This window comes from Patagioenas fasciata, chromosome 6 (assembly GCF_037038585.1).
Source record: "Patagioenas fasciata isolate bPatFas1 chromosome 6, bPatFas1.hap1, whole genome shotgun sequence".
Classification (NCBI taxonomy): domain Eukaryota; kingdom Metazoa; phylum Chordata; class Aves; order Columbiformes; family Columbidae; genus Patagioenas; species Patagioenas fasciata.
In genome coordinates this window covers 13,205,548-13,228,412 of record NC_092525.1, presented here as the reverse complement: position 1 = coordinate 13,228,412, position 22,865 = coordinate 13,205,548, and the positions used below count along the sequence as shown (strand labels likewise).

The following is a 22,865-nucleotide window of genomic DNA, read 5'->3' as shown; positions in this document are numbered from 1 at the left end:
GCAGCCAAGTAATAGGGGGAATAGCCCAAATAAATTCTTAAAACGTTTTTCAGCTCTCTTTTTGGTGTTGGAAACTTTGCCAATTCCAGATTAAGGGCCTCTGATTATTTTTGTCTCGGGTGGCAAGAGCTATTATTTACAAAGGGAAAACCAAATAAGTGGTTTGGGCATTTGCTAATAGCATAAGGTCTCTCAGAGGTAGCAACTTCACAGACGTTTTCCTCTCTTGACAATGTTTATGCTGCTACTGAAGCACTTAATTAAACCACAGAAATAACACTGCCGAGAACATACTTCAGGCTTACAAATATTTCTCATTTTACTCTCTAACAGAAGTTGTTTCAGTGAGGATCACAGCCTTTCTAGAATTGCTTTTCAACTGCTTACATATAGCACATTCAAACCAAAAAGAGCGATTCTAAACAAATCAATCAATTAAATGTACATCAGCCAGCTCCAATGGCTTAGACAGGACAGCCCGGAGTTGCTGTGTCTGTTCAATCCCAGCTCTGAGAGGCTGCGAGTTTCATGCGAGCGTAGCACCCAGGTGGTCAGAAAGTTCTGCGTTTGCAGATTCACACCTGCAGCGTGAGCATACACAGACAATCCACAAACACCCAATGAAACAAGACCTGGGCAGATGCTGTGAGAGAGATCTGTCAAACAACTGCAATAAGAGGATTTACCAGTCCCTTTTAAACTAGGTTTAACAGACACACTTCAATGTATTTTGTATTTTAAACTGTGTAAGCTGAAGAACTTAAAACCTCCTAGTTCAAGAGCATATAGTCTCACAAAACAAAGTTAGTATTTAAAACCTAAATTTAAGAAATGAAGCATTACCATCTCCCCAGTAATTCTCCCCAGGAATACAAAATCTTCTCGGGACAATCCTTTGACACATCACCAGTGCCACTGGAGAGTTCATTATCACTCTCTGCAAAAAGAAAACACAAAACAAGAAAACAAAAGCATGCACAGATTTACAAAGGGAACAGACATTAGGGATGCATACATATAGGTCTCAGACAAATTCTTCTCACGTATCAGTCTTAAAACCACAAAAAGACATAAAAAATATTAGTGGAACCGTAAATAATGTTTAGCACACTTGACAAAACAAGTGTATTAATGAAGTTACCATAAAGTTTAAGAGAACAAGACTGGGGAATAATTCACAGCACTGTTACAGGAAAAAGGGCTGGGATCATAGAGTAATTTGGGTTGGAGGGCACTTCCCAGCTCCCCCAGTGCCACCCCTGCCATGAGCAGGGACATCTTCACCAGCTCAGGTTGCTCAGAGTCCCGTCCAGCCTGGCCTGGGATGTCTCCAGGGATGGGGCATCCACCACCTCTCTGGCCAACCTGGGCCAGGCTCTCACTACCCTGAGGGGTAACAATTCCTTCCTCATGTTTAATCTGGATCTTCCCTCCTTTAATTTAAAACCATTATCCCTTCCCCTGTCGTAACAAAGGGTAATGGTTTCAAACGGGATCTAGAAAAGCATTTTGTGAGAAAAGATTCAAGGCAGCTAACTATCCATTTAATGAAATTTCACAATGCTGTATTATCTAAATGTCACATCCACTCCAGACTTCACATAACAAGAACCTGCTTTTAAAGCACAGAAGATGATGCTGCTTTGTCACAGTGCATCCGTTACGTGCCATTCTGCTCCCCTGTGGGACTCTGAGCTCAAGAAGCCTACTCAGAGCCACAAGATTTTTTTTTTTTACTGAAACAAGTTCATGGAAGAGCAGCAAAAACAACACTGTGACATTGAAAGTCATATTGCATGGAATAGAAAAGAATGCTTCAAATGGAAAAGAAACCTCATACGTATTAAGAATAAAACACAGAGGGATATATGTTATTATATGACTAATGCACAAAACTAGAATGTCTCATGTGAGCCTGGGATAGTGAGCTCCACACCCATCCAACCCAAGGAACCCATCTGCAAGCAGCTCAAGGGTCTCTGCAGCCATCCACAGTGAGCCGGACAGTCCAGCGGTTGAGGCTGCTCCTCATGTGAGCATGGTTTAGCAGTTATTTCGACTTTTTCCATTTTTATCTGAATAAAGTCCTGCTAAAAATTAAGCACAATTCCAACACCACCAGATGTTGTCAGGGCTCTAATTCTCAGCACCTTTACTATGAAACACAATCACTGAGGTTGCTCTTTCCTATGACCTGAGCTGTCTCAAGAAGCTAAAATAAAGCAAAAAAGGAACACTAAATCTACGGCTGCTCCCCAAATCCCTTAAATACTCCCTTCAACATAGGTCAGTCACGTCTGGTTGCTGCCCTGATTATCTTTGATTCCTCAGATACATTAAACACTTCATATCCAACTTCACGCAGACAACAGTAACAGTTCAGGTAGAGGAGGATCTTCGGTGCTTCAACACAAGTACAATTATCCTCTTAAGTCACTGTCATTTTCACTTCTATTACATGTTTCTAATTTACAATTTCAGCAATTGCCAAATACAAGTCATTAGTAAAAATATCATCAGTGCTTGAATTTCACAATGAATCAGGAGGACAAAGACAGCATACGCTGTATGCCAGACAATTAACAGCTAAAATGCTGTCCTGAGAGAAGTATATCAGAAACTCCTACATATTTCAAACTGAATATTAGATTAGTGAAACCCTTTAGCTTGGAACCTCTTTGTACAGCTTTACAGGCCTCAAAATACAAGCCCAACATGCATTTAAATACTTCCCCTTATAATTAAAAAAAAAAAATCCACTTATAAGTCTACAGGAAATTTGATTTTAAGGTTTCCCAACCTTTTGCATACATTATAACTAAAATTTGATCTCACTGTAAAAGGTTTCGCAGTAACCAAAGGAATCCATTAAGTTCCAGTGGGAGAAATATATTTGAAGACTTAATTTTCCTTTCATTTTAAAAATTACCAAAAAGATTGTAAAGGCAAATCTCCTCATTTACCAGCCAGGCCCAGCAATAACTGACAAACCAAAACAAACCAACCAACCAAAACCAAAAACCAACCCATCAAAGCCACACAACTTCAGTTAAAAAATTAAATGCATCATGTTCTTACAATTCTCTCCTCTCCTGATTTGCCTGACTGGATCAAAGAGATGAATTATAAATGCAGCCCTTCAACTTCCTGTGCCAACAAGGAACAGAAGTTTGTGAAACCTCCAGACTGAGTACGCTGGCCATCCAGAGACACACTGGTCCCTATTAACAGTGCTGGTACATAGCAGGAATCTCAAGAAACCTGGCTCACACCAGAAATTTGTCACCAACCAGAACTTCAGATAGGTTTCACCCATCCACGGTAAAGCAAGGCAATTCGCTTTACATAAAATTCTGAAAAGAGAGTTTTGAACTACTTTGGGGAGACTGTAGAGTCCCAGTGCATCTCTGCAAGAGCTACTGGTGAAAACAGACACAAACAAATCCTGCAATCTGAAATAAAATCTGATAAAGATGAATAAAACAAATCCCCAAGCAGAACAAAACATTTAAAAATGAAGCTACACTGAAAACTTCCAGGAACAAAGCGCACTAGTTGTTATCTGAGCCAAACCTGAGCTTGCCAGGGAACACAAACATCAGGCAAAATAGAAACAAACCCCTTCTTTTCTCACTGCACTGGTATTCTGTGCAGAATTCTTCGAAGTTCTTAAGGAGATCAGTGTTACATAGCGTACATATTCCAGCAAGACATATCACAAAGCTACAGTGCTTCAGCCCTAAAAATTCTTTCGTCTGGAAGGCTTAACAGTATTTTGAACGTATTATTCAGTTATATGTCAGAAAATCACAGGCCTTAATTAGAAGTGCCATATGTTCCCTTTCAAAAGACGCTAACGTCAAACTTTAAAATAGAATAAAGGAGAGAGAATAAACAGCTTAAAAAAATCTCTGTTTCCACTCTAAAGACTATTTGCATGTTCTAACACTAAGCACTTAGGTATAGATTAAGGGGGGACCAAAAAAAAAGGGAAGGGATGTCTAACTGTAGATGTTCTCCTCTGAGGTGCACTTTTATACATATACATTCTATAGCATCTATAAACCAGCAGCATTAGCCAGAGGATAATTTTATTCCCCTTATTTTGCAGGGAATGCCAGAGATCCCTAAATGTATTGTGTACTTCTCCCTTCCTCTTTTACTCGCCCTGGCCTCTCAGAACCTGTCAAATGGACAACAAAACTCCTTCCTCATCAGAATGGGAGGAGGACAGGAGATGTCTCGAGGGAGTAAACCTGAGGGGTTGGGCTGTAAATATGTGCATTTAGGCCTTTAAGAATACTTACAGATAACACTAAGTTTCTCAGATTTCTGTTTATTTGTTTGGTGATTGACAATATGATTCACAAAAACCTCACTTTGTGGGTGCCTTATGAACCAATTCCCTGAATTCAGAGGCTCTGTTTAAAGCCTGAAGGATCGCACTTGAACAGCAAGAATTGCTCTGCTTGGCATCCACATGGAATCACAGAATACTTTGGGCTGGAAGAGACCTCTGGAGATCATCCAGCCCAACCTTCTGTTCCAAGCAGCTCCAGTGAGATCAGCTCACTTGGGGACCTGAGTGGGAGGGTAGTCTTGAACACCTTCAAGAAAGGAGATTGTAGAATCTCTCTGGACAAGCCGTTCCACTACTTGACCACGCTCACGGTTTAAAAGCAAACAAACCAACTAACCCACCAAAAATATCCTTATCTAACCATCATTTCGCAGGTTCCAACTTGTGTCTGTGGCCTCTAGCCTGTTATTGTGCACCTCCAACAAGGTGCTTTTCTGCAAAAGTCGCTTTTTGTCTGGTTAGTGTCCAGCCTGTCTTGTCACATGGGGTTATTGTAACGCAGATATGGGACGTTGAACTTGCCTTTGAACTCCACAAGGTTCCTGCCAGTGATTTCTGCAGCCTGCCCAGGTCCTTCAGCATTACCGAATACTCCCCCACAATCCTGCTGAGGGTGCACTCAGACCCATCACACGGCTGATTAATTAAGACATTAAACAGCACTGACCCCGACACTGATCCCTGAAAGATCCCCCTACTTGCTGGCTGCTAGCTGGACTGTGCACCGCTGATTGATTCTTTCATCGCAGCAGTCCAGTCAGCCTTCCAACCACATTATTTGTCACTTATCCAGTCCCTATCTCATTGATTGAACGATAAAGTCACTACAGGACGTGGTGCTGGAGTCCCTGATGAAATCAAGGTACACAGCATCCACCGCCTGTCCCTTGTCCACAGCACTGGTGATCTCGTCACAGAAAGTAATGAGGTTGGTTACAATGATTTGCCCCTCATAAATCTACGTTGGCTGTTCCCAATTACCTTATTTGCCCTTCATGTGTTTAGAAACTACTTTGGGGAGTATTTGCTCCATAACTGGTCCCACAGACTGAGGTCAGACTGATCTGGAACTTCCTTCAGGCCTCAGGACATTTGCTTTTCTTCTTTTGGACATTTGCTATTGCTATGAGATAAACATGGAAGCCTGTACAGATATCACTTGGGTTGGGGGAGGATCTCTGCATGACAGATTTTGCATATAGTCTGCTTTGTTAGTATACCTATAGACAAACATAAACATGTGTAAAAAGTGGTTTCTTTCAAAAACCTGTAGGAACATTCAAGAACAAACAAAAAAAACCCATTTGATTTATATAATTTTGTGCCTACTCCGTTTAGAAATACTCATTACATAAATAATACATTATATGAGCAGACTATTCAGAATAGGGCACAAAGAGTTGTATTTGAAGTGGCCCAGCAGTAACATTTATTATGGAACAATATTCTGTTGACTAGGATCAATTACATTAATAATTTTCACCTCCTCTTATAAAAAGCAGACTCCAACCTGCAGAAGTATGACTGGTATGAAAGACCCCTCTCCTCAGTGCTTTAGCAGCACCTTGAGCAAAATCAACTGTGGCTCATTATTCTTGGTGACCAGTAATCTGAAAAACACTTCCCAAAGTGGCCCATCTTCCATGCAGCAGAGGCACCTCTTTGGATTTAGTCTGATCTTTCAGTCTTTTTAGTGGAAAACTTTCAGAATGACAATCATTACCTTGGATATGAAATTGTAATAAGGTTAGTTTGGGTTGGGGATTTTGCTTGTTTTTTCCTGTGAAGTATTTGTACCTGCTGAAGTGCCACGAAGAGCGCCCTGTGCAGCGAAACCACTGTTCACATCTGAGCGCTGCAAAATCACAGGAGGCTGCGACTGCCTCCCAAGACAGCAGCAGAGTGATTAAGACAAGCCTGACGAGACATCTCCCCTTGGTTATCCAAGTTCTTACCCTCTGAACTTGACTGAAGAGAACATAGATCTTGACCATAAAGTCCCCTGCAGATATTTGTCTAACCCAACCCTACAAACCTCCAGTCACCTCCCTCAGCAGTTCATCCCAAGGACTTTGTTACTCCTACTCTTGGACCTTATCTCTCAGTTTGAATCCAATTATTTCGACCTGCAATTGATGCCAATTACCTTTTGCTCCTAAGCAGAGTTGACATGGAAAACAATTTCAGCACATCTCACTTCCAAAAAAATCTTTATTCTTTCTTCTCTAAAAACCTCTGCTTCTTTCCTCAAAGGACACATTCTCCGCTTATATCTGATGTTTTCCTCCAGCTGGCATCAAATGTTCAAAACAAAAGAATTACGCACAAAGTAACTATTACAAGCAAATACCCCACAGAAAAAAACAAACCAAAACATACATACACTGAGGCAAAATCCTGGCCTCTTCTCCCCCCTCATTTATTTTGACAGCACAACGTTTTTTATCTCACAAATAGAGACCACAGAGAACCCTTAGAGAATAACTCCAGTATTTACAGCAGCACTGACAAATTGTGGCAACAAGACGGTAACAAAATACTGTGAGAAACCAACTCGGAAGTCCGATACCACAGAAGTTCCTCTCTCCAATCAGGTACTTAACAGACTCATTCGAACAAAAATAAACAACTATGTTTATTGATGGTTTCCATTTCTCTTGATAAAATAGGTTCTACTTAAGAACTCCTACTCATGTCAACAAAAATTTAGGTATTAAATATGCTTAAATGTTTTAATCTTCTTGTTCGTACAGTGAAAGGGGTTTTTTGTAGTTAGGGGGTATAGGGCTTTTTGTTTGCTTGTGTTGGGGTTTTTTTGAAAGAGCCTTTCTTTTGCATCTTACTTTAAAAACGTGAGTTTAAACCACACTCCCATCATTCTCATTGAACACCAATTATACAGCCAGAGCTACTTTTCCAATAGATGCAGCTCTCCTTAAAGAAATCTACTAGATCACCTGAAATATGGCAATACCTTGGAAGTGAAACTCAGTTCTCAGTTAACATAAAAGGCAAATAAGGCAGAATACGATACTGTTCGTTCAGAGACTTCAAGCATAAAAGTAAATAAGTGACGTACACCCTAAAATGAGTAGAAATCCATGATTATAGCAGATAGAAATGAACAGGTGGGATTTGAGCACTGATGTGAAGAAGAAAAAAGGATTTTGATGGGCTTTAATTGAGAAGCTGTTACAAGTGAAATAAAGAGTAGGTGGAACTGAAAAATAATATAGTTGGAGCATCCTGAAAGAGAAGGAAATTAGGTCATAAAGATAGGGGGGAATAGAATCGGAATACTTAAAAATGTGAAGGTTGATTTTTCTGTAGGAGAAGAACAAAAATGAAGGGGGAGCTGAAGTTAGCGGCGTATTCTCAAGGCAATAAGGTATCAATGCTCCTGACAGGGAATCATTCCATACTTAGCAGATAAAAGAGGAGCAGGAGAAAGGCCACATAAAAAACCAAGTTTCCATTTATAAGGCAACAGGAAATTATAGAGCATGAACTACAGCTCTGCCAGGAAAGAGAGGAGGCAAACAAAGGCTGTTACGAAATTCATTCTAGTATTAAATTAGGTAGATTTTCAGAAAGGTGCAACTTTTCGGTATGTTACAAAATGTTTTCATGAAGAGAAAAAGATTTCAAAATGCCTTCCAAATGATATGTTTATGAAATTACAATCCTCAGTATATTTTCTAATTTAGGGGGAAGAGCAATAATCAGGAGTGGAAAAGCATGGGTTTATGAGTATGAACAAAGAATACATGCACTGAATTCTGCTCACAAGAACCTTCTGTTTATATTTAAGTTATATAATTAACTTGCAGAAACATTAATTTGGCAGTGACTGAAGTACATCCAAAGAGAGTAAAAACAAAAAAGAAAGATACCTGACTTCTTCACTAAAGGCAAGCCAATAATAGCAAAAAAATAGTATTTTCTTATTCCTTTTTATGAATTATAAGATACACTTAAAATCATTCGAGCAAAACCTAATGCTGACAAATCTTAACATTTTGATTACCTTGCAAATTTAGTTGCTTCTCTAGGTGACCGAAAAATGTGGATCCCAAGAATACCCCTACATTGGCTAAACACTGACAGAGGTGGAACAGCATGGGACTGGATGGTGTCTGTCCTTCACTCACTGCGTACAATCGAGGTTTTCACTTACAGTATAAAGAAGTCTGTGCAAAATCTCTCAAAGGACTCGTGCTTCTGCTTGGTAACTATTCTGCTGGTTGTGTGGAATGGCTGGTCAAATGAACTTTTTAATACTACAAACATTTCTCCATTTAACAACATCTCTTGGTTCTGTGTCATACAGTTTCTACACGGGCAGTGGTGTCATTTTAAACAAGAGCCATTAAAACAAAAAAAATCACAAAAATAAACCTTAACAGTGCATCCCAGTTTGAGTGTGGAAAGATGCGCAAAGAGGTGGTTCTACCCAGGAGCAGTGACCGCACAAGCGAGCCACCGTGACATCTCTAAAGCTGATGTACAAATGCTTAAAGCTGAATAAAAGATGGAGAAAAATTATCACTTGAGTTCGGTAGTTTTGCTCCCACACGGATGACAAAGCCAACTCAATGCTGCTCAGTGGAGGTATTCTCGTAAATATAAACATCTTTCACATGCACTGTGCTCTCTGAAAACTGACACCTTCGAGAACAGGCAAGAAAAGCTAATTTGAGATGCTGTCACAATCCTAAGGCAATGCAATTCTTTATTGCCTCTTAGCAATTTACAAATCTGGAGGTTATTATCTACTGCCAATATTTGATAGAACCAAATTTTTTTAAAAATCAACATTATAAACGCATTAAAATGATATATTGCCTGGAATTTACTAGAAGTGTCAAGGCAGTAGTCAACTCACTTTGATTATAAAATCCTTTGACTTAACAAAACACTAGAAGGCTAATGGCCAAAACTAAAAAGGCAAGAATCTCACTTTGAGGTGAACAATTATTAGTAAAAAGTCAGGGGAACTGTTTGTTGACAAAAGTCTTTTTTATTACCTTTATATGAAGGTGGTTAAATAAGGCAATTCTTTAAATGATAAGAAATGTGAAATTATATGAGCATAGTGGCAGCTTGAGGCCACACGAAACCATGGCACTCATAAGAGAAACCTGAAGAGATCTTCCAGCAATAGGAAGTTCTAATTTCTATGTAAACCAACAGGATGGCAAATCCCTTTTCAAATTCTTTTCAAACAACCATACTGTTTATAGGCAGACAAGGAAAAGACAGCCACTACTGAAAGAAAGCATTGAAAACATTCAAAATTATCTGCAATTGCTTCTAGACAAGATGCAAACACCATTTTATGCTCATTTATTACTGAAAAATGCCTATTTTGTACCACAATCTGAAGTGATTTTACATAAACTACAAAAAGAGGATTGAAATCCAAGAACCAGATTTCACCCTATGTACCCAAGGAACTAAAAACTCCCTTAATTTGAAAGTAATTTTTCCCATCATCCTGCAAAAACCAACTGAAGTCGTTGAAAGATTTCCCTGGAGCAACCATGAACTGCAGGCCAGAATAATGGAATTAAATTTTGCCTTGAACTTCATAGAGTCAGTGCGAGCAACAGATTTCATCAAAGCAAGAATCCATATCCACAGTGTGGGCACAGAGGCACCTTCCAGCAGTGCTTGTGGGGAGGAAAAGGGGAATGGAACAGCTCAGAGTCATCACACCCATTTCTGGAGGGCCAGCCTGCAAAGCTGGTGCACAACGGACCTCCCCCAGCAGCCTGGGTGACAGGACAGGAAGGAACCTGAGCCCCAGCCCGGTGACCTTCCCTGTGCTTCCAGCTCCCTGTACACCTGCAACAGAAACGACCTTCAAATTCCCCAGTTTTCCATTTCATTTACAACCCTGCGTTTTGATTAAATGCTTTTGTAATCCACAGAAGTGCTTCGCATTCAAAACATTTTGAACACTTGCCTTTTAACAGAAAGGCCATACTTGGATGAAAAAAACTAAATACGATGGTAACTATCAGCAAGAACGGCCACTATCCAGGGCATATTAAAAAACCACAGTCTTCTGCACTCAGTGGCTTTTTTTCAGGAAGGCATCATATTCTTTCTGGCAGCATAAGAGTAGCTGCAGAAGTCAACTGAGAGCATTTATGCTATGCTTCTGATTTTTTATAACAAAAGTTAACTTGTAAGGCATGAACTGAATCCAGTGCAAATGAATGGATAGTAGAGCCCATAATATGACATCAGGCTCATCAGGAATATTTCCTTCTCATTTGGAAGCTATAGACCTGTATTCTTCAGAAGTGTTTGTAGTTTAAAACTCATCTCTTCTGGAACTGCAGTGGGGAGACTGTGTCTGAAGAGAGTGACTAGCCAAATGACCTCATGAATTTAGGATTTATAAAGTTTTGGTTCATTTTTATGCATAAAGCAGAAAGACTCCAATGCAGATTTAACTGATCTTGTTTAGGACCCACCACAACACTCTGTATTGCATTAATATAACAAGCAGTTCCTATGAATTACGTACAGCTCTTTTTAAGTTGGATAAAAATGCAGAGTTGGCTATTTCCACACTACTAATGTCATTCTTGTCACTCAGCCATCCTCATTTGTTCACACTATCCCTCATTGTAAACCCTTATTTTATCAGAAAATACTCTTAATAGCTCTATTGACTCCTAAACCCGCACTTCCTTTACTCCTTTGCTTTTCTGAATCCTGAAAACAGCCTCTACCCGCCCACAAGGTTTAACACAGGATCCTAATTTAGTCTGGCTGATCATCTCCGATCATTCAGTACTGCCCACTCCTTATCTACTGTACGCACCATCTTTTTGTGCTGTCCAATAATACATCACACTCAGATTTCTTTCAAGTTTTCAGGGTCCTTTATCCTCTCACTTCTATTTTCATTGTCAAATTTCACCATCTTCATGCTGAATTTCCATACCTCTCCCATTAAGTTTTCTATTGTAAAAGGTCTCTTTTTTTCCTTAGAGTTAAGGCAGCTGAGAGAACACAGAGATAAAGCTTCACCCTCTTAAGTTTGTTATTCTCTTTTGCTGGCCTTTCTTACCTCTACAACTTCATACTTATAAGAATTCCTTCTTATTAAAGGCCAATAACTAAACACCAAACACATTTAGATAGGCTTCTGTCTGGTTTAAGTCCACTGTTTATGGATCAGAACCCACTATGCTGTTGACAACATCCCTGCTCAGTGCTCAGCTGGCAGAAAAGGAATATCTAAACCATTAACAAAACTGTTGCTGCAGTAAGTAAAAGACACAAACCAACCACCACTGCATTCCCGAAGTCACCTGAGAGGGTTCTAGAGGCAAGCGGCAACTCAGGCGCAGAAACTTCTTGTTTTACCTGTCATGAACTACCCATTTCAGGATGTCTGCTCAACATCCCGTGTTGACTCTGTGTGCAATTCATGGCTTGGAACAAGAGCCAGGGACCAGACACTTGGGACCACATGAAGGCTCAGCAAAAAAATCTTCAACTCAGTTACAGTGAGTTTAAAGACTATTTTCTGGTTTTAAACAGAATTGCTCCCGCTTACAGTGATCGTTAACCTCCTAACATTATTCTGATTCAAGAAGAAACTCAAATAGAGTTATTTAGTAACCCCCTGAAATACTATGGCTTAAAAAAATTAAAATATTAGAGCCGAAGAAAAGTTATCATTCCTTGTATGGCTTAGGCAGGCGCTGCTGCTGAATGAAGCCAACCTATTCCTCCCTTTCTCCGTTCCTTGTTCCTAGGATCACATTCTCCTTGCAAATGCTTCTGCTGGAACGCAATTTTCTCCAGTCCTCGTGCTCACACAGGCAGCCAGACACTCCACCCTGCACTGGAATGGCGCTACAGGACAAATCCTCTGCGCAGCTTTGTCTCTTTTGAGTACTGCAATATACAAACTATCACCTCTGTACCTCTTCTCACTTATTCATAATGCTCCAAAAAGAAGAAAGATTAGTTCAGCCAGTTGTGCTCTGCACCTTGTTACGAGGTTCTACTGAAAATGAAATATTAATAGTGTACTTTTCTGCTTATTGATAAAAATTGATTCTTAAATCTCTTTTGTTTGAAACCTTTCCAGAAACTCTAAGAATTTCCTCATTACGCATCTGAATCTTTTAAAATTATATTCTGCATTTAATAGAAAACTTCTTATCAAGGGGTATACATTCTAGGTTTTGACAAGAAATCGTTAATATTCATTATATTTTTAAATTATTACCTCCAAAGAAGGGACCTCAGATGACTGGGTTGCCAGAAATACCTATTACAATATTAATAATTTAAAAAAAAAAAAAGAGGTTGATCTGAAAGCTCTCTAAGTAGCTATTGCATAACCTTTGCAAAGATCTTTATTTTTTAATATATCTGCTCAGATGAAAAGTAAAGTTAAAATGAGAAAATAACACTAGAAGCTAAGAATGTTAATAAGGGAACATATGATCTCAATTTTCTATATGTAGTTGCTGCACATTTGAAACGGACTATGCCTAACACCAATATAGTGATTATTTTAAATCATTATTGGCAAGAGGGAATCATGTTTGGCCTTTCATTAAAACACAAAGAACAAGACTATTGAAAAACATGCCTGCTTGTGAACGTCTTTATTACACAGTGATGACACCAGCGACAGCACTGAGCTGTGCACACACAGACACGCAGTAGCCAGGTCAGGTGCGAGTGAGGCCGGCGCGCTCAGACACATGAGCTGCAAGACCCAGCGCTCCGGAAGGACATTAACTGACATTCTGTGGGCATGTAGCGTGTGTATGAGGATGTAGAGAAAAAAAGAGAACAGATAATAATCCCCAATATCTGCAATGGGAACACCAGCCTCTGGCCTATGAAATAGTCAAGTTCTTATAATGCCCGTCTGCCCCAGTCGGGTTGCACAGGGAAGAAAAAAAGTCTACATGGCTAGGTAGCTACCACCCTTAGCATTAAAGAAAAGCAAAAGCCTTCTTCCAAGGCTAAGACAAGATATTGTAAACTCAGGGCTTTTTTCCCCGCCCCATCATCATAATTAGTACCCTGAAAAGAAAAAGAAAGACAAAGAATGAAGAGATTTATTTAGAACAACTGCAAATGACTCATTTAACCTGCAGATCCACTAGGATAGATAACTTCAAGGCAGATAACTCTAAATGCAGTTTCCATGAGAACAGACTCACATCATGGTATTTTTAATGTCTTCTCTTAGGAAGTCTTCTACATTTAAAATATCGAAAGTAGCCTTAGGAAGCTAAACCAAAGTTAAACTTTGGTTCATACCTCCATGGAATACTTGTACTCCATGACGAAATAAAGCCATTCTATAATACTACAAAGAGGACAATATCCACATTATTACTGATCGTGCTACATTCATCAAATTCTGGAACAGTGCTTTACTCTTCCCAGTAAGAAGAAATATTAAAAAAAAAAAAAAGTATTCAAGTAATTACTTAAACCCTCTCCTATCAAACAAGCCCCAGAAAACATTCCACCTACACAACCCAAACATCTGGGAGGGAGAAGAGCATCCACAGACGTTGAGTGATGCTACGCTGAACCACGAGACCCAAAGGTCAACTCTGAAATCATTCTTGCTACAAACAGAAGAGCAATCCCAAATACCAATTAAATGCTTTAGAGAAAACAGCATTTTTACAAAGGAGGGAATGACGGTGACAGTCAACGTCCATCCTGCTCCCTCCCAGGAATCAGGAAGAGGTTTTCAGTTCAAAGAGCACTTGGCAGTGGGTTTGCTGAGCCCGGTGTCACCTGGGCTGTGTGGGGCTTTTTGTTTGTAACTGGAATAACCATGCAACCATACCTGTCTGCTCCTGACTCTGTCAATCATTGTGTTCTGATTCACATTGCACTAACCAATATACAAATACTTACCTATAAGTAAAAATCAAGAAGGAATTTTTCCACTGTAGTGAGACTTTTTACAGTATTGACAGAAAAGTACCAGAAATCTGAATAACTTTGTGAAACTATCAGAAGCTCTGGTAGGTCATATATCCAAATCCAAAATGGCACATAGAAAGCCTATTTTGAAGGCTGTGGGCTAACCCTCAGAGTACAGAAACAAAAGTATACCAGGGACCTTCAAAAAAACAACCAAAAAAAAGCCAAACAAGAACCTCCAGTGGGAAAGGCACTGAGGTACTGTCAGCTTTGGAACAGGTGGGCAAATCCTCTGGGTCCATGAACAGCGACAATCCCCAACTGAATCAGGAAATATTGTGATAAGTCCTAGATATAAGTGAGGGAAAATGAATTGCATGCTAAGTGGACAGTTTGCGGGGGAGAATTCCCTATACAAGTCTGACGGTGTTTTTGTTTTTCTTTACCAACAGGCACTGAAACCCTGTCATTTCAGTGCTGTCCTACAGCAGCACGTTCAAGGGAAATGGCTTATGATCAGAAGAACGTCCCTCTGGAAAAGCTTTTCTATCTTGTAAGTAGAGCCCGAGTGCATCAGTAACATATTTTGAAGCACGCAGAAAACCAGACACGCGCTGCATGCTGCTGCTACTGGAAGAACTCCAAATAATGGCTTGGTAAAAATGTCATTACTCAAGAACTACTGCTAGTAGAAAATTATGTGTGATCTTTTTGTGCAAAACAGTTGCATTTCTAATAGACAGAAACAGGAAGAATTAAACTAGTAAATTAAGAGCAGAAATATATCAGTGCTATCTATGGGAACTATAATGCTCGTTTATTCTTACCTTCTTCTGCCTCATCCTCCTGGGATGACATGGGCCCTCCTCCACTTGTTGGGCTGACCAGTTCTTCCTCTCTTGCAGATTCTCTTTGTAGACTGACAACTTCATAAATTGCATCCCCAGCACTTGTGTGGCTTTTTCCTTCAGACTAAAACAAAATATGTCTCTGTATTAGGTCCCCACTGTTGATAAATACAGTTCTAATAGGATGCCAAACCCAAGCCCAAGCGCATACAAACAAATCTCCCATCAAAGCTGAACAATAGTTTGGACAAGACCCCTGCAGATGTTTTTGCAATGGCACATGTAAACTGGCAGTAATTGACCGCTCTGTTTCTCCTTCAGTTTTATAGGTTAAAAAATGTAAATAAAACGGCATTCTTTCCAAAGCTGCCTCTTAACCACCATTTTAAGTATTGTTCAGGACGATGATAAAAAAAGCTTTCCAAGTTAAACAGCTGTAGTGAGATGAGGTCAAAGAGAAACCACATTAAAAGAAAAAGAGGAAAAATGTTGAAATAACCATCCTCACAGAAACAGGAATCAAACGCCTGGGGAGGGAGGGGGAGTCTAAGGGTAAGAGTTCTTAGTAGGTAAAGACAAGACTAAAGAAGGAAAAACCTCTCATGCTTTTTGAAAGCCTTTAATTGTGAAAAACACCTTGTAGTGTTTTAGTCACAAAAAACCCCCTCAAAAAACAGCAAAACATATCTTTCATCCAGTGATTACAATTTGTAATATACCCCTTTCAATGGAGAAATGTGTTGGCTGCACCTAGCTGTAAAACCTGTGTTTGTAGCCCAAGTTTTATTTATTTTTTACTTCTATATATGTGTGTGTGTGTTTGTGTCTGTGTGTGTGCATGTGTACAAATTACGAACATCTGTCAACCTAACAGTTCCATTACTTTGGAAATTTGAGTGTGGTGTCTGTTACTATATCTATATCTATATATAGAGAGATATGAGGTCGGAATATTTGCAGGGGAAATAATTTTGTTTCAAGAAAGCAGTTTTTATTCCAAATCTGTCTCGTTAGGAATTTAATAACTTTCAAGGCAAACTACCTGAAATGCTGGGGGGCAGGGGGAAATTGTTTGTTTTCTTTTTACTTCAGACTGGAAAAGTTCAGAGTTCAACCTAAGATTTTCACATTCAATGAACTTTCACATGAAAAAGAAGTCAGATACACTGGATACAAGACTGCAAGTTTTAAAATAAAAGTATTAGTTTCTCTTTCAAGTTACAGTTCTGAACACAATTATTATTCAGCAACATGCAGTGATTAATCTATTTGTAGAGAATTGCATAAAACTACAAATTAATGATTGTATTAAATGAACCAGACCAAAATGTTATGCTATTTTGCTCTCTGTGCATCATGCCAAATGAGTTTAAATAAGGCAATTTTTTGAACATATTAAAACCATCAAATTAACCATGAAAGAGAACACCATTTCAGTTAGAGAACATTCAATTTGTTTAAAAAACAAAATTACGATAAAGTTGGAAGACTCCAAGACACCTTTGCTGGAGATGCACGTGAACTGCTGACCAGCACTTGCAACTTCAACAAACTGGTGAAGTTACGCAGATGGGTAGCTCAAATACAGACTGCTTGGACTGACACAATATACATTATCTTACACTTAGATTAATCATTCAGCTCTGCTTCCTTTAAAGCCAGTACTCCTTGGAAGCAGTAGCTCCAATTACCAGCCAATTTTGCTGATTAAACTTCTCATGAAGTCAGCTTTATGAACTTCGGGGTGTACCGTAATTATCGTGCATTTTGTAACGTTTAGCAGGATGATATTAGAGCCGTTATCCCTGGTTTATTCTCCCAGAACACCACTATCAAGTAATTACAAAGTAATTGATTAAATCAATCCCATCACTATCTATAGCTTTTGAGGGAGTAAGGCATGAGATACTATGGATTTTATTGTATGTTACAAGACTTACGGGTCTTCAGCTCCTTGCACGTGTTCTGGTTAACTGCAAATAACACTAATAATTTGGTCATTTGTTTTTCTGAAGCACAAATTTACCATCTACAGAAATCCACCTTTACAAGGATTGTGTTCTAACAATGAAAACGTGCATGGGTAATGCAGTGAGATAGATGGATAGATAGATAGATATAGATAGATAGATAGACAGACAGACAGATAGATGACGGATAGATAGATAGGTAGATAGACAGACAGACAGACAGATAGATAGAACAATCCTAAATCACACAGCAACCTGCATTTATGTCCTTCCTCATATCTGACTGCACCTCACTGTTTTTCCATGGAGGAAGTGTGCCCTGAGGTCCAGTGTCTTTCAGAGGTACCGGCAGGAACAGCTACTGCAGTTCAAAGTGTCCAGCTGGTAACTGGCTAAATAAAGACTTGCTACAGGTCACCCAGAGAGATCCTGTCATCCAGAATCAGGACCTAATCTTCCGGAAAGACTACAAGGACTAAACGCATTCCTTTCACAAGAATTTGCCAAATGGCTCCTCAGAATTTTAGAGCAGGAAGAAATCCATGTGTTTCTTCAGGGAGGGGAGGCAAGTGTATGTTTGTCACATTATAAGGGGTGAGAAAGAAAAAAAGAAAGTATCTATATTACTCACTTAGAATTGGTACAGTTGTAGGTGATTTAAAGGGATTATTGATTATAGATGAGTATCGAAAACCAGAGAATGTAGTATTTTCTTTACATTTAAAATGTAGATATTCTCAACAATTGCATGTAACAGTAGTTTTTCACAGATATTCTGAAGTTCTGAGTTGCTATGCTAATCTCTAGAAGAAATATAGAAGCGGCATTGCATGAGATTTATTTACTCACTAGGTGTTAAGCACAGCGGCACTTTTGCCATGTAATATCAGCATAGCTTGTTTTTCCACACCTATTACTGTACCTCACGGGAAGATGACAACTCAGATATTCACACTAGGCTCAGTAAAATTAAATCACTGCTCTCTGGTTTCATTAGACAAAGATGATGGCCCACTACTCCAGTGCAAATGGTCCAGTTAGCCTCTGCTGTTCACTTTTTGACCCAAAACCACAAGAGGAGCCTTTGGACAAAGCAGGTCACCAGTCACTGCAGGAGGATGCAGTCACCCATCACCCTACAATGGTCATTGGCAGACGTACATACTCCATGTACCTCACCCAACGCCAAAGCACAACAGAATTTTGCATTCTACTTCATAGGTAACTACTCAACTAACATTATCAGATGAGATGGATATGCCATCTCTCAGTGCTTGAGGAAGAAATAAATGCACATTAATCACACAAGCAGAGGACCGAGAACACCAGTGTAAACGGAATACACAACTATGCATGAAGCTTCATCTTAACCACTTCCCCGCTTTGTAGAATCGAGCAGTGTTTGTATAACTTGACTAACAGCCAAACTCCAAGAGACTGATAAGCTGAAATACTTCAGAGAAAAGAGTTTGCTAGAAGTGGTTATTTCTTTACTGCTACTTTCACATCTCATAAGGTTACAATCACTAGCAAGAAATCACACAAACAATGTTATTTAATAAATCACTGCAACAAGCCATTAGCCTCCCATTTCCTAAAGCCCTGAGGCACTGAAGGCCAAGAACATAGTTCATTTTACACCCTCATCAGCAACCACAAGGGTGTGAAATGGCAACTTCTCCATGCAGCAGAACTTCTCCAGGTAATCTTTTTCCAAACTTCTCTTTTTGAAAACATGGAGAAATCTACATTTTCAGACACCATGCAAAAACAATACTAATAGCCTAACTCTTTCAAACCTCTGCATTAGGTTCCTTTGCCTTCAATGGATTACATTGTTACAGCCACTTACATTTCACATTTTGAACCTCAGTAGCCAGGGTTTCCCTTTGTTACAAATAAGTTGATTTTACAGTGAATAACTAAAGAGTCATTTCCCAATTTAATTAGTCAAATGGACTTGCTCTAGATGTCTGTACACAGGTCTGACTGTATGAAAATATAGAGAATTCAATAGGTAGGTTCTAAATTAAGCCCACAAAGCTAATGATTTATGACTTACGAGTTACTATAATTCAGTTTACAAAGGCACTGAACATTTATATGTGCTACTTAACCATTTTGCATTTAAGCATTTCAGAAAAAGTTAAAAGAAACAAACTACTGGGGTGCAGGTGCCATGCTAACTTTTATAAAGGCCAAATTAAGACAGATAAAACAAATGCTCCCAGCATCAACATTTCTTAAAAAAAAACAAACATGCATTACCTGTTTTAACTTCATATAAAAAGTTTCTGTGAAGGTTTTTCTGCTGAAGTACCAGAAGCGTTCATTGGCAGGATACACACGCACAACAGTCTCCAGCAAAAACCGGACTGGCTCTACTATTTCAGTAACAACCATGTCCACTGCCACGGTCATGAATACACGCTTATCTAAACCACAAAAAATCAGTCACATACAGAAAAATTAGTCACAGTTCAAATTTCTCAAACCAGTAAATGACAGAAATAAACTGGTGTTCAAATTGAAAGCCTTTTCTATATAATTGATTCTACTGAACCGGTTTTATTTATCTACACCCTACATGCCTGCTGCATAGAATGAGAGTACACATTTAACAGTGCACCATGTAATTCCGATAACTTTTTAAAACAAAGACAATGTGTCTCTGTTTTAAAGACAGGAGCAAAACATCATGTAAAGATAATAGCATTAAGATATACAATCCCCATTAGACAAAAGGAACATGCAAAGGTCACATTTAAAAGTGTAAAATTACTGCTGAGTAAATACATATCTGCATAGCAAATCAGTGTCAAGGATCTCCTACAGCATTGTTGGTCCTAAATCCTCTCATAAGACTAAGAAATACTTCAGATCAATTTTTATGTCTGTGCTCATACGCTGTCAGTTAAAAGGACTCGAAACATTTTACCCCTCCCTGTCCCACTCTCTGAGTCAGTCCTCATAGCAGCGAAACATATTTTGAAAGCAAAGCATGGATCAGTAATCTTAATCTGGAATAGCTCCATCTTCCTGATACTGAAGCATAACTCCAACCTTTTCAAGTAGAGGAGAATGCAGAACAACTGACCAGAGGATGAGACTGAAACAGTTCAAGTGTATCTTGCAGGTTTACAGTGCAAGAAAAGTTGTGCAGTTTCTGGAAACACTCATCACAGAGAGGTAGCAACCATCATGTTGCATCACAACTGATGCCTTTCTTTCAGGATGCACAGACTTTCACAATGACATGTAGAGTCAGACATTACCGATCCCTACGTTCCCTTGTCTTATCAGACCAAAGAGGCAAGGGGGCATTTAAAGAAAAAAACTCCAAGACAAAACCAAACCACACCACACAAAGTCTCATTGTAAAATGGAAACTGTGTCAAGCTGCACAGCAAGAGTTTTGCCTGTATGCTATTAGAAATAATGTGGTTTGAAAGTCCATCAGCAAGAGCAGTGACATGGGCTGTACATACTTGGATATGCCTTTAAACAACTGCCATGAGCTCTGCCTTGGGATAGGAATCAAACTCCACATGGTGTTCAAACCTTTTATATCACATCAGAGAACATAAGTTCTAGCAATAAGAAACTGTGCTGTATAATCAAGCATTTCAGTGCACCACTCCCAGCTGCCCCAAGATGAAGGGGATGTAATGCTCTTTGTAATCAATTCACCTCAAAAATAAAAGTAAGAGAATAGCAATGCTTAATGTTTATACTGCTTTTCTGAGTACAGGAGGTGGAAAACGGCTTCTGCAGCTTAGGACAAAAAAAATCCCCCAAAACAGGGAGCAGGTATTTAAGCCCCAAACAATAATTTAACATCTCCAAATCAGCAACACACAGTTCCGTGAACAATGATTCACATTTCTATACTGCGTATGTTTATACAGAGAAGTTCCTAGCCATGGACTCTTGGAACATAATGGTATATGCACTGAGACATATGCACCACGATTCCCAGGAGAGAATACATACACTAAACCCAGGTCGGGCAAAAAAAAATTCACAAATTAGATTACATTACCTTTAGGAGTTTCCTCATTAAGTACTAGAAACATGGGTGCATTAGGATTCCACAATCCAGTAATTACATAAGCCTTCCCATCAGAACTCTTTCCCATGGATTCCTAAGAACAAAAACATACAGGATTCTATCAGAGCCGTGGTTTGAGATCAGAGGTTGAGCATGGTGGCGGGAAATAGTTCTAGGGAGCTCAGGGTAAGACTGTGTTCACTCTAGAGAACACAATCTAAACAAAGAATGTGAAATAATGGATTGAGAAAGGTTATAGGGAAGTGGCAAAGAGCAAACAAACATTAGAACAGGAGAAACATTATATAAGAAACTGAAGACAAGATAGTTTGTCAATGTGGTTTTTCAGTGCTTATTATAAGCATGAAAGCATGGTGGGATGTCTGCCACTCTACTCCCTGAGCAGCTGAGATGGTTGTAAGGAGGTGATGAGTTACAAGAAACTTCAGAAAATTAAACTAGTCCCACAGGATACACAGAAATGATCCAGGGGAAAACACAAAACAAACCAAAGCCAACTTAACAGAGCAGGAGCAAGAAGAGTAACTGAGTTCTTCAGATGTAACTAGGGAAAACGAGGATTGAAAGAAAAACACAAATTTGTATGCATATGCTATAGCCAAGAAATGAACTAATAAGCCATTATATACAGTCATTAAATGTACTTGGAATGTAAATTGAATTATAGGTGGAGTAAAGACAGGAATTCAAATATACAGTCCATGCAGTAAAAGGTGTTGGACAGATTCATAGAAGCAAATTCATTATGCTCCATAACTCAGTATAATTTATTCCATTTTATGATCAAATAATAAAAATGGAAAATTGGAACTAGTGTCAGCAAATAAAACCAGAAAAAAATGAGGTGGTAGATACAAACAGGCAAATAAGAGAGCCTGACAAGAGAACTAAATACTGACAGCTAGAATCATCAACAGGAGTAAAGAAACAGAATAGGCAAATCTGGGATAACTACATAGCCACAAAATGTCTGACTGGTTTAACTCCAGCGCTTCTTGACTTGAAAATGGTTGTATTCTTATCCACAGCATAGAAGTACATTTTTATTATCAAAAAAGGTATATTATTTTGTAGTTCTCTTAGAAGCAACTCATAGGAAATGAAGATTGCAGAAGACAAGTTAATACTCGAAACTGGGCAAGAATTTAAATTCAAGAGAAGGTAACAGAGGCAAAATTTTCAGTGCCTGGCTAAAAAAAAGGCCACTTCCCCAATGCTCAAATATAAAACCAATAATTTGCTCTAAATTTTTAGGCAACATGATTAACACAATACAGAAAGCTTAGTTATTGTAACAACCAGCTGCCAGTTAACCTAACCTGTGCTTTAACAACTGAACAAAAACCAGACGCCACAGGTTTTGACATTAATGGAAATGGTTTGTCCATTGTATGTGACAAGTTTGTTTCTAGTTTGAAGAGATAAGCCCCAAGAGTTAGGAAACAAAAGACAAAACCAGACAGATGAGAGGTTTGGTTTGTATTTTTAAATCACTTTTATCTTACTAAACTTGTTATTAAAGCTAAGTATTACCATGTCTAGTAAATGCATGTCACTGTTCTTCACGTTTCGTCCAGGGCTTAGTAGCATCCCAAAGCATCTGTGAAGGTTATTAAAAATAAATTAAAAAAAATACAGATATTAGCTTTTCAAAATACAAAAGTATTTTCTTGAACATA

General features: G+C 38.9%; 1 protein-coding gene across 7 annotated transcripts in view; it reads right to left on the bottom strand.

Annotated features, from left to right (window-relative positions):
- RABGAP1L (RAB GTPase activating protein 1 like) overlaps positions 1-22,865 on the bottom strand; it is a 238,084-nt gene that overhangs the window by 176,511 nt on the left and 38,708 nt on the right. For 6 of the 7 annotated variants that reach the window (XM_065842075.2, XM_065842079.2, XM_071809961.1 and 3 more), the window contains 5 exons: positions 22,720-22,786; positions 21,157-21,259; positions 19,383-19,549; positions 15,124-15,268; positions 844-937 (listed from right to left, as the gene is read on the bottom strand). In XM_065842075.2, coding sequence (XP_065698147.1) covers positions 844-937; positions 15,124-15,268; positions 19,383-19,549; positions 21,157-21,259; positions 22,720-22,786 — 576 coding nt within the window. Of the gene's footprint in view, positions 1-843; positions 938-15,123; positions 15,269-19,382; positions 19,550-21,156; positions 21,260-22,719; positions 22,787-22,865 lie in introns of those variants that run through there. The other variant, XM_065842082.2, reaches the window with a different exon arrangement.